The 17077-nt window shown below is 37.2% G+C and overlaps 1 protein-coding gene across 5 annotated transcripts in view; it reads left to right on the plus strand.

Moving 5' to 3' along the window:
• Positions 1–17077, plus strand: part of UNC79 (unc-79 homolog, NALCN channel complex subunit) — a 118024-nt gene that overhangs the window by 4141 nt on the left and 96806 nt on the right. For 4 of the 5 annotated variants that reach the window (XM_056345364.1, XM_056345365.1, XM_056345366.1 and 1 more), the window contains exons 2-7: positions 1505–1625; positions 7299–7603; positions 11061–11231; positions 14195–14287; positions 15593–15648; positions 16283–16412. In XM_056345364.1, coding sequence (XP_056201339.1) covers positions 1505–1625; positions 7299–7603; positions 11061–11231; positions 14195–14287; positions 15593–15648; positions 16283–16412 — 876 coding nt within the window. The remainder of the gene's footprint in view (positions 1–1504; positions 1626–7298; positions 7604–11060; positions 11232–14194; positions 14288–15592; positions 15649–16282; positions 16413–17077) is intronic. The other variant, XM_056345367.1, reaches the window with a different exon arrangement.

A 17077-nucleotide genomic window follows, 5' to 3' on the forward strand; every position in this document is an offset into this window, starting at 1 on the left:
GACTTGAAATTGTAAAACCTCATTTGTTGTGTGACTGAGTACTCACAGTGCTTTGTTCACTGGATGTGAAAGTCCAGTACATACTGCTGTCTATAGTAAAATGGCTCTTAGTATCTCAAGCTGAGCCTCCAACAGCAGCTGCAGACGCTTTGCTTTTGGTGTCTGTCCTTCAGTCTTTTTCTGTAATACAGATACAATGTCACCCCTTCTTATTCAGCTTGTCAACGGTACAGAAAAAAATTGGAATGGTCTTGAAATGTTCAGATACATAAGCAGTGAGAGGCATAGCGATGTCTCTCAGGAGGTTAGTGCCCTTCTGTTCAAGCAGAGAACTCAATGGTATTAATTCTTTAATAAATGCCATTTGATAATGAGAATAAAACAAAGTATTGACTAATTGCTTGTTTAGGAAGCATGATTTATCTTCCACACTGAAAGAGCCCTGTAGGGGAACAAGGTATATCTTGGTGTAGTGAAATACTGTCATAATCCATACGCTCAAGGGCTGAAGTCATTCAGAAGCATCTCCCCTTTTAACTGCCTATTACACAGTCTTGGTGCATTTTTAACATGATTAAGAGTTCCCAGCCAGCTCTGCTTTCATTGAGGCTGTGTCTGTACAGAGTGATGCTATGAACAACTGCTGGGCAGTGTAGCTGGCAGTGCAGTTTTGCTGGTGCGGCCCTCTGCCACAGCCAATGTGCTCTGTTTCCCAGCAGAGTTGATTAGTCCGAGCAGAACGAAAAGAGTTGTGTGTGCTCAAGTGTCTGCATGAGACTGTCGTGCACCATATGGGCAGTGTAAGTCATTGCAGCTATGGTGGGTAATCACTTTTTTTCAATACTAAACAAGGATCTCTATTAGAAAATAAATGGCTTATTATTTCTAAAACAGCAAAAAAAATGGTTTCAGTAAAGATGGAGAGCTCCTACTGCTTTTGGAAATCCCCTCACCTACTTGACCAGATATCCTAAGACACTTAAAATAAACAGCACAGGTCTTTTAATATCTTTAGTACATTGCATAAGGTAAATGTATGGCCTACAGTAAATCACATAAGCTCTTTCTGTCTTAGCTTATATCTCTGCTTTGGCTGTAGAAATATTTACCCATCTCACATGAACCTCCTGTGATCCAATGACTCATTCATTATAAATGAATCTTGAGATGCCTGGAGACACAGAAGAAATGCAGGGGTTTTTTTTTTTTTGTTGTTGTTTTACTGGTGGTTTGTTGTTTTGGGGTTTTTTTCCCCATTTGCTAGCACTGAGTTGGTCTAATATAGATGAAGGCATTCACTTCTGTGCTTTCTCCTTGGCACTTGCACTGGAGCATTCATTTATTCAGTCAAAATAGAAGGAATGGAGAGACTTTCTGGATTTTACAGTTTAATTCTTAAATTTAAAAAAAAATAATCAGAAATAGTGGGATCAGATGTGATTCTGTTAAGTCTGCAAAAAACCTAAATGAAAGTTTCTGTGTTTGTTCTTTGTCTTTTGTATAGTTTCTTCCAAAATCCGTTACCTTCAGGAATATCACAACCGGGTTCTCCACAACATTTACCCTGTGCCCTCTGGAACTGACATTGCAAATACTCTGAAATACTTTTCTCAGACGTTATTGAGGTAAGTTTTAACTAATGCTCTTGAAGAAAAAAAGAGCTAAAGAATTGTAGGGGGTATTGATTGACTTTGAATTGGTTACAAGATTTCATGGGTCATTGCTCAGTCAAAAAGAGTCAGAGCATAATTTAAGGAAAGAATGGTATGAGTTAATCTCTTCAGTGGCTGTTGCCCAATTTGCCCAGTTGAGCTGCTTATTGAGTGGCTGATTCTAAAATAAACTTGGTTGATTACACATTTGCTTGGCCTTCCTCAGACTAAACTGAATGCACAAGCATGCTGAACTTGTGAAGAAAGGAGTGTGTGACCTACAGAGTTTTAGATGTATGTACTCATGATCTCCTTGACAGTCCTGGTGCCTCAGAATCCTAGAATGATGAGGCAGATGAGCAGAAGGACGTTCTTACTGTGCCATAGTTCAGCTGGCTTTCAGGTTTGGGTTCTGGTTCAGTCCCTTGTAACAGTTCGAGTAGACACAGAGTTTGTATACACATCTGGACTTGGATGGTAACAACAGGTCAGGATTATTCCGACCCTGCATTTTGATTTAGTCCAATATTTGGTAATAAGATATGGTACTAAATACCATATGATTACAGAATACATTTTGAGTAGGAAATACTACTTCTTGTCTGCTAAAAAGATATGAAATATTGTGAGACTTTAATTAAGAATGGCATACATTCCACGTGGATGGATTCATATTTCCAAATTGTTTTTAAAATGGCTTTTGGCAGTGAAGAGGTGATTTTTGCCTGTTCAGTTTTGTCAGACACTAGTTTTCACATCTAGAAAAATGCAGTTAAAGCTGCATTTCTATGCATAGCTTCCTGATTTATACCTGGAAATACTGTCCTTGCTGTCAGAAGCTGGTTTGGAAATACAACTATTTGCTTTATTTGATGAGGAAACATAAACAAAATACAATTAACCGATGTATTTGTACACATACCCCTATGGTGTATACAAGTTGAGAAGCGAGCATTGAAACTTGAAAGAATGAGAGTAATTCATTCTAACATTCATTTCGAGTGCATGGGATGTATCAAAATCCTTGACCCTGTTTATACAAAAAAAAAGATACATTGACAGCAACATTCATTATCAGTGTATACATATGTATACAGTAGGAAACCTGTTCACTGAAAACTTAAAAACCTGTTTACTTTTGAATTTGCAAGAGCAGAATTGTTTAACCACTGTGAAATTTGTTTCCTTCATAATTTAGAGTGTTGAAGAAGCTTATGGCAACCAGTAGGGCTTTTTGAGATTAATAAATTAAATTTTGTCTATTATATTGCAGCAGCATGGAAAAAAATGTTCAAAAAGTCACTAAAGATACCTCTGAAATGTGGCTCTGTTACTGCATCAGGCTGTTTTGATGGATTATTTGCACAACACACATACTTAAATCACATTCAAGTAAGGTTCTATATGACAAAACAGCCCGTGTTTAAATGCCGTGGGCCTTTAAGCAAGAAAATTGGACTTGATTCTGATCATTTTCTCTCTTAGCTGTAACTAACAAGTGCTATAATAAGATCAGTTTCTTTTTGGGCAGAAGTTCATTGGGACAGGATGGATTTAGAGTCTGCTGCTTAAATGAAGTGTCTTTATACCACTCTGTTGTCTTCATCTTCCTAAGCAGTACAGCTGATGTCCAGTGTGACAAATTCTTCATGCTCCATGAGCAGTGATATTTCTAGACTTGACTGAGAAAGCTTTGTACTTGGTGACTATGAGAGCAAATCAGAAATCAGGACAGCAATTGCACAGTTGAGCAGCTCCATTTCTTTATTTCATGCTCAGAATGGGACTGAACCAAAATCCTGTTGTTGATAATGCTGAACCTCATGGGGCAGAAGTGATACTCTTATCTGATACGCAGGTCTAAGCAAATGGCTTTGTCTTTCATGATCCGGGATCTGATGAGCCTCAGAGCTAAAAGGGCACTAGAAACTGAAACCAGGACTTGAATCTAAATTTAAGTGGACTGAGTTCTGATACTCAGAAAGGTCAAATCCATGTTCTGAATCCCTGTAACTGGGGAATTTGAACTGTGGGTCAAAGCCTGAGTGCTATGGTTGTTTATACACTTGCTGATACTAAGAAAGAAGCTTGATTAAAAAGCAAACCAAAACATACCCTGTCTTTAGTGTGGCAGATGGAAAGAAGGAAACTCCCACCCACTGTGTGCAGATCTCTGCAAGATTTACCCTCAAACCAGACTGGGTAAGAACCTTTCTTAAGAGCATGTTCAGGAATCTCTTTGAACATTCTGCACGCTGAGTCTTCTTTCTGCCTCCTACACTGAGACTCCATTGTGCAAGGGTTCACATCAGTGATAGAAGTACATGGTGGAGAATAATCTTTCTAGCTTGAGACAAGAGCATATGCAATGAATTTGGGCTGCTAAGAGAATACTGATCAAACAGTAGCAAAAATGCCCATTGATTTCTGGAAATTTTGGATCTGATCTTCAGAATAGGTTGCTTGTAATCATCTACTATTTTAAAATAACTTTAAAAGTATTTCCCAGTTTGATGTGTACTCTCTTTGCAGCTGAAGTTTTAGGACAAACATTTATTGATGAGTTTATGTAGTTATAGGAATAGTGATTAGTCAGAAATTCCATATCGTGATAGGGTTTTACAGGTGTAGCTTTTACTGTTTATTATACTTTTTACCTTTCCATGTTATGGACACATTGACTGTGTTCTTTTCAGTGGGGCATGCCCACTGGTTTGGATCACATTCATATCTGGTGTCATTCTGCTAGCTATAGTTGGATTGCACGCACAAGGGATTAATTTGCTCCTTTGCTCTGTACATAGCCTCAATAAATCACAAGCTCAGGATGGGGGGGACAGATGTGGAATGGCTGAAAAAATTAAATTCCTTATTTCTATGAACAAACATCACATAAAGTCACCATACACAATGCATAGCACATTGATTCATTTAATTCTTTGTTTTTCTCTTTGAGAAAAGCATTTCTTTACATTACAGCATGAATTTGTTTCATGCCCTGCTCATTTTCCGTGTTTTCTCCCTCCTTTGAGGAATGATCTAAAGCTTAATAAACATCTTTCAGAACAGCTCATTCTTTCACATTTTCTTGGAGAAAATTCTCCATATGTATTTCAAAGTAAAATGTTTTACGTAAGGAATAGTTATAAATACCCAGTGGCTAATTAATGGTCAAGCTTGTTTTGCAGCCTTGGTGAGATGCAATTCTCTTGTAGGCGTTTTAGGAAACCTTTCCTGGAAGGCAGTAATTTTTTGATGGAATTGTAGCAGAGATGTTCAAATTTTGAAACAAGCCCTGGTAGCTTTGTCACTTGCTATGGAGCAAGTTCAGTATGGAGTTATGACCTGCAGGCCCTCCAAGTTGTCAGTACTTGGTTTGAACAAAACCAGGAGCAAGCTGCAATTATTATATCTTGATCTTAGGGGACTTCCTAAATTTTCAGTTTTGACTCTTCTGTTTATTGCTTTTAAAACATATGGGTCAGGCAAAAGTCTTGGTCTGAAAGTCTATACAAGACTGTGCTTTGGCCTCTAATTCATAGAAGAGCCATAGCTCCGTGTTAAAAGGAAGAGAAGCCTATAGAGTAAGGTCTCCATCGCTGCCTTATACTTCCCAAAGCAAGGATCAATTAATACATAATATCCTTTTTGGAAATAGGTGCAATTGGAGTGATGTGTTGGCAAGTAAAGGGATGGGCAATTGGTGTTGTCTGTTGGTAGACACAGAAGGAATATAATTTTTTATCCTCATATCTCTAAACATGAGCTGCAAAGTATGGCAAATGAACATCAAGCAAATTAAAAGGAATCAGCACTCTGATCATTTGTTTTTAAAGTCATACTAGATCTTAGGTGATTTTTCTGATAGAATTTCATAAATACTGTCATAACAGTCACCACATTTCTTGTACTGGACATTGGGTAACAGAAACCAAAATAATCTGCCAAATACATAAAGGCACAATAAAAAAGGGAAAAAATGAAGTATGTAGTTTCTTAAAATAGATTGTCTGTCATCTCTGACTGCAAGTGTGATGTGATAGTAGTCACCTGGCATAGAACTGTACTTGTAAAAATGTTTTATATATATGGCAAAAGAATGACACCTCTTATAAGCACCTTAGCAAGAGTTTAGCTTAGTTGTATAAATTCTTGAATTAACGTGTGAGGTAAGATATGTCTTTGCTAAGGTGATTATATGATACGGACTTCTGCAATGTTGAAGAGGACAGAGGTTTCCAGAAGTGCTCCCTCTTGTCATAACTCTGCTGTTCATTACTCGGTGGAAATTTTAATGCCACTGACTTGTCTTTTATAAATTGTAACACTGACTTTGGGAGCAGAGTTAAACCAACAGCAACTGCTTTTGGAAATCCCAACCACTGAGAGGTGCAAAATGTGCTTTAAAAAAAAAGAAAAACATTGTGTGTGGTTTAATATATTTAAAAGTTGTATTATATTTATAGGCACATACGAAGACTATGAACTAACCCTCTAATTGCCTGATAACTAAAATACAACACTGCTTAAGTGACAATTTATTTCTATTTAAATTAGTGTTTTTTTAAAAAATAAATCAGATTAACATGTTTACAACCACGTTTACAACATCCTTAAAACGACATAACAAGCTGGTTGACGTATAGCCTCTTATTTTGATTCCCACTAAATCCTTTTTATTTTTTTAAATTATCTCTCCTTTAGTTTGTAGTGAGTTTTGTTGAATAATAACGTAAGTAACAGCAGGAATGTATGGTAACATACTGTCTGATCTGCAGTTACATAATTGGTCTTGCTTGCTTAGCCCTTAGATTTTTGAAGGTAACTATTTACACAAGAAGTGTTTGTATTCATAAAGTAAAATGTTTTCTCCCTAAACATGGGCAAATTAAAAACACACATAAACAACCATTATCATTAGCTCACAAACATATGCTAAAGACCATCTACTATATATTATTTTACAACTTTTCCAAATGTAGTTTAGTTAACATTTTAGAAATATTATATTATTTCTAAATCCATGTGCCTGTTTAAACTTCATTATCTCAAATGATACTGAGTGAGTGGTCATGAAACAGTATCATAAAATACATACAGACATTATTTTAATGCAATAAACATGTGATTTTTAAGACTATCTTAACAAACACACATGTTTATTCTTTGCTAAAACATGTTTCTGCAAGTGCCACACCTATATTTTGCATGTTTTCAGTCAGTTGGTTCAAAAGATTACAGAGGGGGGGGGGAATCTCTCAAAATCCTCAAAATCTCAGAGCAAAATATCAGCCTATTGTGACACAACTATTTTTCCATAGCAAACACTTATAATTCTCAGAATTATTCTTAACTGTGAAACATGGGTAGGGCACTGAAACATGCATTTTTATATTTTTGCTCCTTATGAACCAGATAACACATGAGATGCAATGAAATATTCCTAGATGTCAATTTTTAATTCTCCTATCTTGAAGCATGAAAGTGAATAGCTGCTAGATCTGTAGACACGCTGGTTTTGGTAGTGATTGCATCTTATGTGGGATGTATCTGGTCTTTTATTATTTGTTTTATAGTGTCATTTCAATGTAATGTGCTGTTCTTTGTGTCTTTGTTGTCTCTTTTTTTTCTTTGTCCCCCCAACAGCATTTTGTCCCGCACAGGGAAGAAGGAGAATCAAGATGCCTCCAATTTGACAGTGCCCATGACCATGTGTCTTTTTCCTGTGCCATTCCCACTCACCCCATCTCTAAGACCACAGGTCAGTTCCATCAACCCTACTGTTACTCGCTCCCTCCTTTACAGCGTCCTGCGAGATGCTCCATCTGAACGTGGCCAGCAAAGTCGTGATGCTCAGTTATCAGACTACCCATCTTTGGACTATCAAGGACTTTACGTGACACTGGTGACACTGCTGGATCTAGTTCCCTTGCTACAACATGGTCAGCATGGTAAGCAGGCCCTTGAACCCTTCCAGTACGCTTAACTTCAGTGCTGTGAATCCATGAAAGATGCGTAAATGCAGTAAAAGAGGTGGGCCTAAACTGACCTGGATCTGGAATTCAAATGTCCTAGGATGCGTTTATATCCAAGTGTTTGGTTTGACTTTCTTAAATAAAAGATTATTTTTGCTAGCTGTGGGTTTGGGTTTGAATTCTGAGGTTGTCTGATTTTTAGTGATATGCTGGTGGTATGTAACTAAAATCTGATGGTGTGTAAAAAAAAAAATACAGATGGGTCTAAAAAAGTCTGGATTTTCAATTGGAATTTGCTGTGATATCCTCAGACTGGTCTTCTTGGGGTGGCTTCTTAAAAAGGCACAGAGTCCTTGCAAATGTGTACCTGGCCTATAACAAATATGCAGATTGAGAGTTTTGGTGAAGGTCCATCTCTAAATAGAACTTAATATACTTTTAATTCAAGAAATGATGGTGGTAATGGTGATTGTGATCACTCTAAAATATTCCTGAGTAAAAAGACAGCAATATCTCTGTCTGACTTACAGAAAAGCTGTATTTTCTTATGTTGTGGATTAATCACAAGATTTTTTTGTGGGTGTGTCGGTATATATATTGTTTTCCCTTAAGTTCTGCATATGTCTGTCTTGTTAGTCTGTGGCTTTTCATACTGGGATTCAGGAGCCCAGTGTTCTCCCTATGTTAGATAAGCCAAATATTAATTTTCACTGTGGTATCAGGGGGTATTACTTACATAGTTCAGTACAGGAATATTGTTATCAATCTGATACACTGTTGAAATTCTTTAGGAGGGAAGTTAATTCTGTTAAATGCTGAATTCCTTTTGTGTTGGCAGCAGCATATTTTGAATGAGGCTACTACTGCACTAGGAAGTGGTATGATCTTGCATACCACTTTGTAAAAAGGAGGGGTCCTGGCAAATTACAGACTTGTTTGCTTAACTTCAATTTCTAGAAATAGTGGAGTTAATTAAGAAAACAATCTTTTACTAAATAGATAACGTGGTGATATTTATCAACCAATGGAGACCTGTAAAGAACAAATAACAATGAGCAAAGATGATTTCTTTTTGTGGCAGCACAATGGTTCTCTTGGTGGGGTTTTCCCCACCCCTTAGTCAGGCTTTTATTTCTGTGTGGCTTGACATCCTAATAGGCAATCTGGGACATATAGTCCCCACTTGAGTGAGGACTATACACTGCAGGAGTAATTACCTGTGGCTCTTGTCTACTGGAAGGGTATACCAAGCAGGAATATTACAGGAGTCTATGCTGAGTCTAGTGTTATTAAATATTTAAATATTTTTTACTTGGCTGGTAGAAATGAGAGAGCACTTTGATTTGCAGGGGTTATGAAGATGGTGAATAGCATGTCCTTTGTGTGAAATATACCTGATTCAAAACAGTCTTGGCAAATTGCATTCTATTTTGAAACATCTTAAAAGGAGAAATCTAAAATACTATGTTTAAGCAGGAGAAGTCAAAGGCAGAAATGAAATGGGAGATGTACTAGCTTGAAAGCCATAATTCAGAGAGATCTGGGTGTTACAGTAGATTGGGACAGACCGTAAGTCACTATTATATTAATATTATTCTAGCAATATGTAAACAGGTATTTTGTGTATGAGACACCCAAAGCATTTTGTTTATCATTCTAACAACCTTAGCAAGGCGTCAGCTGGAGTCAAAGTTTCAGATTTGTCCATCTGCCTTCAAGAAAGACATAGACCATTTGGGAGAAGTCCAGGAAAAAGCAACAAGAATAATTTCAGGTCTAGAATATGTAAACAGTGAGGGAAAATGGAAAGAACTTGGTTTGTCTAGCTTAGAGAAAAACTGAAGGGAGACGTGTTTATCATATACAAATATGTAAAGGTTGTTGCGAGGAGAAATAAACTAAACCAAACTCTTTGTGGTTACAGTTGATCAGGATAAGAAGTTATAGGCTTAAACTGCAGCAATGGAAATTAAAAAAAAAAAAAAAAGTCCTTTTTATGATAAAGATGGTTGAACACTAGGGTGAATTGCCAGGAGGAGGAGTGAACTGTCTTGCAGATTTTTAAGAACAGTGTAGGTATGTATCTGCCAGGAATAATTTGGTTGACTCATGCTTGGGGCAAGGGGAGGTCACTTGCTATTTTTATGGTTCTGTGTATGGAGAATTAAGTTTTGCAATACAACTTGTTCTTTATTTCTCCCTCAGCTTAGCATTTGACTAAAAGAAAAAATTTCTTTTATCAGAACAGTTAAAGTTGTTTGGGTAAGTACAACGTGGTGCACTAGGCAGTCTTGAGCTTTGGTCCAGTCAGATTATACAAAAGTCTCAGTGCTTAGGTGGTGAATATGTTTTGCAGGAGAGAAGCATTCTGTGGCATTAGGGTCTGGTTAGACCCTTGCATAGAAAACTTGCCAGAACCACTGAAATAGAGTGCTAATTTTAATTCTTACTGTGACTCATGATGTTTACAGCTACAGAACTCTGAGCACTTCACAGGGGCAGTTTTAAATCATGCTAGTTGTACGGGTGAGACTGAAGGCCTGTGTTACACACTTAAGATTATGGAGTGAGTAAGAAAAGAAATCTCTGTCATGCATGGGAAAGGCCTGCTGATATACTGGAGTCATCACACAGGCTCAGATTTGGGGATTATTGAATGTTGTAACCTTTCTTGGAGGGTTATTGGCCCCAGCTCAATTACTTATTTGGAAGAGGGTGTAAAGATTCTACAGTGCCCAGATACACAATAACCTAACCCCTTCCCTTTAGATCTTGAAAAGTTGCACATTTCTTAAGTATCCCTTCCAAAAAGTTATAGTATAATTAAATAGAAGTATGGAAATTCTTGATAAATATTCCTTTCCTTTTAAGCCTTGGCCATTTTTGCCCTCAATGGCTTCCCAGGAAAACAAGATCCATAGTTTAATCACATGTTTGAAAAATACAGTGATGCTTCTGGTAATCTCTGTCTGTGAAGTACTTTGCAGCTCTCTTGAGGGTAATTAAGATCCAAATCTTATTTTTTCTATGACTGATAAAGACTAGAATGCTTTTTTGCAATAGCAAGCCTTTCAATACCAAAGCACACATCAAATTCTGATACTAATCTGTTCTTAAATGCAGGCCAATGTATGTTAATAGCTGTATGATTAAAATCAACACTGATTTTAATCAATTACTTTAATGGCTGTAGTAGTCGTATTCCCTTCAAGCTCTTAGATACTGTTGAAGAGCTGTTTCCCTCTATCTTAGGAGGAGCTTAAAAATGATGTGTGAAGTCTCTTATCTGTAGTGATTAACTTCCCAAATTACTTTGAGGGGAAAACTTGAGTATCAGTGTAACTTTTTAAATAGTTTTATAAACTAAAAAGTACATAGTCATAATTATTTTTCCGTTGTAATGATTCTGTATTTATTTCATTTTATTCAACAGATCTGGGGCAATCAATTTTTTATACTACTACATGCTTACTTCCTTTTCTCAATGATGATATTTTGAGTACTTTACCCTATACAATGATTTCAACACTAGCTACCTTTCCTCCATTTCTGCACAAGGATATTATAGAGTATCTCAGCACATCTTTTCTGCCTATGGCTATATGTAAGTAAAACTCATTTGAGTATTATTGTGTCTCAGAAACATAGTGTACTGCTACAATAGTATCAGACTGCAGGAGTTGAAGTTTGATATGTTACAGAATTGTAATTGGACATCAATCTACTGTATGTATATATGTAAAATAATTCCGTATGACTTTTTTGAAGGGAAATAGTTCTATAATTTTTATTTATTTATTATGCTGTGTTAGACTTCTTCCTTCATTTAAAGGGTGAAGTTTAGTTTATTTAAGACATACACTGTTTTCAGACTCATAGAACTTTCAGTGCCAGCAATGGGAGTTTTGAATACAGATTCAATGGACAAATTCCTCCTGAAATGACATATGCAATAGTTACATGCACATTTTTTACATCAGGACTATATCTGGGTGTACAAGAATGTGACTTTCCTCAGTGTAATGATGTGATGAATTTCTGATTTTTCTCCCTCTTTTCTTAGCATTTTCTCTTTTAAGTTCTGTACTAAATAGCTGTGCCTGTAATGTCTTCTATCTGTGTTAAGACTGAATCTGACTGTGTGCCTTTTTACCCCTATTTCCTTCTTTTTTTTTCCACTCCTCGAGTGTGTGACATGATTGCATTTCATAATCCCTGTACAATGTGAATCCTGAGGTGTGTTCTGAGTGCTTGTCTATGTGCCTGATAAAAAGCTTGATGGGATTTCAGTAGTAGTGAGAAATTTAACCATGTTCTGCAGATGGAAGCAGTAGGATCAATATTAAAAGTCAGTTTTAACCAACAAACCTTTTACTGTGTGGGTGATCAGACACTGGAGCAGCTTGCCAGAGAGGTTGCAGATTTTCTATCCTAGCAGATGCTCAAGACACAATTGGTCCTGAGTACCTTTCTTCGAGCAGAGGGGTTGGACAAGATGATCTCCAGATGTCCCTTCTAACATCAACCATCCCATGATTCTATGAGAATTCTTGCCCTTATCTATATTGCAGACCTTTATGGAAAAAACATGAACAACTTTTGTACAGAAATCAACACTGTTGTCATTTAAGCATGTAGAAGATGCTGTTAGAACATGGACAGAAGCATAGTTCAGTGTTTTGATATTAAGATTTTATGGAAATTTGTCACCTACGTTTTCTGGCTCTACCAGTCAGTGATCTTGGACAAATCCCTTAACTCGTCTGTACCGTAGTTTCCCCATGTAGAATAGCCCCTTGTAAGACATTGTAATGATGTTTTCTCTGTTACCTTTGACAGGTTTAATAACAGTAGGCAAACAAAAATTACTAAGATATAGTTCATAAATCTGTGCAACAGGTCTTTGGGCAACGAACAGAATGTTGCATTAATCTCCTTTTTTCTCTCTTACTTTTACCTGTTAATGAGCAGCTGATGTAGGTGACTTATGCTGTCCTGTTTGTCTTCAGATCTGTAAAACTGTTCTCCAGAACAACTGGTTGAGCCAAAGCCTTGGTTTGCCTAAGTAGATGCTATTTCCCAACTGCCCTTGACAGAGATTGCATCCATGTAGAACATGGGAGCAACCTTATTCATGCTGCCTTTTTCCTCAAACAGTTTTGGCTAGAAATCTGTACGAAATCAGTCTGCTGCTCTTTAAATTTGGCTTCTAGTACTGTGTACAACTTTTCTGCTGATGACCATGTTTTAGTTGACAGGTTAGAGCTGCTGGGTATTTTGCAACTTAAATCCATACAAACAGACCTTGCTGCAATAATTTGGTGGCTCTTATGTGTGTCTGTGGATAACATTCGAAAAAGAATGTTATGAAGTGCTATGAAGAGAGCCATAGTGGTGTTGAGTCATGTGGAGAAGTACCAGATAGAAGAGAAATTCTTCATTTTCCTTTCCGTTCTTATTTTCCAGTCAAGTGCTCTTATAATTAGTGACCTAGGCTTTCCCCACCAGGAATGATAATGCCCCCTTTACAAGGCAAGTGCAGAACCTTTCCTTTTCCTTGTGTTCAGTTCTGAATCAAACTGAAAAGGAGGATGCAAGTAACTGTGTATGCAGCTGGAGAGCAAGATGAGGGGGTTGAAAGCATCTCACTGAACCGGTAGCTACAGTTTTGTGCTTCTATCCCAAATGCTTGGTATTTGGGTCCTGGCAGCGAGGCTTGGGAAAAGTGCTGTGAGTGAGGATGGGAAGAAACATGCCACGTCTCTGTGTAGGAGGTTGCCTTCAAAGCCATATTGCCATGTTATTGTTCAGCAAATAAACACCTACACTCTGCAAGGTTTTTCCAAGTATACCACTGAATAGTAACCACTTTATAGGAGACCAGAAGGAACTGTAGCCACTTTATGTATGAGGTTGGTCAAAGTTACAACAGCTTAGCTACACTTCAGTGCTATCGTTTATCATTATCTTAGCACAGTTCACGTAACAAGGGGGACTAATTTTTGTGGTATGTAGCTATAACTTGAACTCATACCCTGAGAAGTAATCTATGCCATACACCAACAGCCAGCAGCTACCACTACCCTAACCATTCATCAGTATACCTCAACAACAGGCTTTACAGTTTTTCTTCTTTCTTTACCCTCCACTTCTTCCTATTCTTTCCTGCAGTCCAAGCCTAGGTGCACCTAACTATGCAAGTGACGTTATTTTGGCTATTCCATGGGTTCTGAAGGAGATTAAGGAGATTGCCTGAAAAGATCACTGTCTTTGGTTAATGCAGCTCTGAGAATGAAATCTTAATTGATCTGGAAAACCAGGTGTGCGCTATGTGAAGCAATACCATATTCTTAGTCATCTTTCTCTTCCAGTTGAAAAGGAGTTTCACCCCTCCAATACAGATTATTTTTAGTTTTTTAGGGTTTTTGTTTTGTGGTTTTTTTTTTAATATGAGATGGTACCTTAGGAATTTTATTTGCATCAATTGGAATAAATTATATGCTATTCTTGCCTAATTTTCCTTTTTATATAATAGAAAATGTTTTGTTTTGTTTCCTTTCTTTTAAGTGGGATCCTCAAAAAGAGAAGGTGTTCCAGCACATGTCAATCTATCTGCATCATCAATGCTAATGATTGCAATGCAGTACACATCAAACCCGGGTATGTGTAAACATGCAACATGGTATCATTCTCTCTAAAACTGAGTCATGAAGTACTGTCAAACGCAATCAAAAAAGTTCAGACGATGGGAAAAATCTGTCTCACCATCCAACACAGGATGAAAAATAAGTGATTTTAGTTAAAAACCAGAATTTCTGAGCATCATGGTTGAAGTAATCATTATGTAGATAAGAGAGCCCGTTGTGATGAAGAAATAGGTTTTGACCAAGGACTGGAGACTTTGATCTACTCTTGCTTGACATCAGAAAATAGCATTGGTATATAACGTCAGTGTTGGAGAGCAGTCACCGCTGACTTTGATTATAGAAGTTCATAGTAACAGTTTGTCTTATACTGTGATTTGTATCCCACAAAGTTCACAACTGATAGCTGTTCTTTTAAAAAGACAGGTAATGCCGGCTGCAGGCTCAACCGAACTATAATGAATTTAAATGTAGTTACAAGTATCTAAACACAAGGCCATTCTCTCTCTCACTGTGGCACAGTCCCTGTAAATCAGTGGGATCATACAACCAAATCGAAACAAAATTTAACCTGGGGGAGCTGTTACATTGTACTATAGTCAACCATCTCCTGTTTTATGTACGTGGGTAGATGGTGTGTGTGAGGAGGAACCGTACGCTGCATTATGCATGTGAAGAGTATCACATCATGCTAATGTAATCAACAGTGGTAAATAAAAACAGCACAGCATTTTTTAAAGCTACTTGCACAAGTTAGTTTTTTTCATGACATGTTCTATTTGTGTTTGTGAATTCTATGTTACAGCCATCTGAGGAAAATGTTGTCCTGTGGTTTTTGGGAAGTCAAACGTGTAAAGTAGGTCGTTTGGCTCTTATGTTTGTTTAATGCAGAGTGGCTCCTATAGCCTTTGGTATACATGGGAATAATGTAACTTTCACCACTGCCCCTCAAGATGAATGACAAGATACCCATTTACAGCTTTATATTGTGCCAGAGGGACAAAGTTTAAGTGAATTAGCAGGTGTTCTTAAACTAGATGTGTTTGAAAAAGATCTTCATTGCTGTGCAAAAAGGTGTGCACTCATAATACTCATTATTTTACTGCGTTCCTTGACAGGAACAAGTTACTAATATTCAATTTCTAATCTTTTGTGATGACTTTCAGGGCAATGATTCTCCAGCAAACTCTTTAAAATAAAAAGTAATAAAATGAGCTATAGAGTTTTGGATAGACAAAGCAAAGCAGTCAGCTAATTATGTCACTTCTGTAATTTGAGTTTCCATTTCAGCATTATGTCTATACTGTCTTTTCTCTCTCAGTGTATCACTGCCAGTTATTGGAATGCCTAATGAAATATAAGCAAGAAGTGTGGAAAGTAAGTTTATGATCATATATACTTTGTGGAAATGATTGTATTTGGATAGTAACGAAAACCAGATGGCTTGAAAATTGAACTGACTGTGTGCCAAGAAGTTATAAATTATCTTTATGTCAAATCCTCCTTCTGGATTATGGAGGGGAAGGTCCCTCTGATTTTTAGTTCACAGAAGCAGCTCCGTGTTTTGTAGAACAGAGCTCTGTTTCCTAAATAATATGTGGTTGTGGCTCCAATTAGCAGAACTTTTAGTAATGACCAGTGTTCTTAGTTCATGTGGGACTGAACTTTTATGAGGACTTTTTGTGAGTATTGTCTTAGCCTGAGTCTGATCTGGATCCAGTTATTTATCACATCTCTTTGCTCCATAGCTAGATGCTTCATTTGCTTTATGTTAGTACGTTATGTGGGGTGGGTGTTAGCTGTTGGATCCTCCGATCGAACTCAGAAGCCAGTTATGAATGTGGTGTTGAAGTTAGTCATCTAATCTACTTGTAAGAGTGTACAAAGGATGTTTGGTAGGGATGAAATGTATATATTTTGTATGTTCAGGTATCTCGGAACACAAGTAATATGTATTGAACTGTGTTTTGTTACCTTGCAAAATAAACATTTTGTGTGTGTCTTTCCTTAGGATTTGCTATATGTGATAGCCTATGGACCATCTCAAGTTAAACCTCCAGCAGTGCAAATGTTATTTCACTATTGGCCCAATTTAAAACCCCCTGGGGCAATCAGTGAGTACAGAGGACTGCAGTACACAGGTCAGTACAGCTGGTTTTGTATAGGCCAAAATAAATATAAATGAAATAATTAGAGGTGTGTTAATGTCACATGTTTACAGTTCTACAGTGTATTTTAAAATCTTTTGTTTGATAAGTTTGTACTTTCATAAGTATGTACAATTATTTTCAAAAGATGTTATGAAAAATAAAAACTGTGATGGTGGCTAGTAAATATTTTTTGTTACTCTTGATATTAACTAAATCAGAACAGGAGAAGAAATAAATAGTGTTCCAAATGGTCTGTGAAACTGCCTTCTAGGCCTCACAAGTGTTCTGGCTTATGTCCCTTTCAATTATAGCTTTGGTTGCTTTTGTTGAGCCAGCTGCTATTACTACTGCTGTTGCTAAGACTCTTTATCTGGCTGTTACTGTCATAAAGTCAGGTGATGTCGGCTGCAGTCAGTATAATGGTAAGTTATCAAGGCTGACTGAAACGTGAAAATGAGAAACAAAGTCAGCAATACAGCTGGAGCTGAGTAGGTGGATGGTACAAAGTCCTCTGCCCACCATACTCCCCAGTGCTACCGATGGGACTGTCTAGCAGCAATTCACGACTTGCTTTTCCTGCTTGCCTGTCTCAACCTGCTTTAAATAATCTCTGTCATATGGGATATGTTTTGTTCACTTTTAAAATTTCCCAGACC

This window comes from Falco biarmicus, chromosome 7 (genome assembly GCF_023638135.1).
Source record: "Falco biarmicus isolate bFalBia1 chromosome 7, bFalBia1.pri, whole genome shotgun sequence".
Lineage (NCBI taxonomy): Eukaryota > Metazoa > Chordata > Aves > Falconiformes > Falconidae > Falco > Falco biarmicus.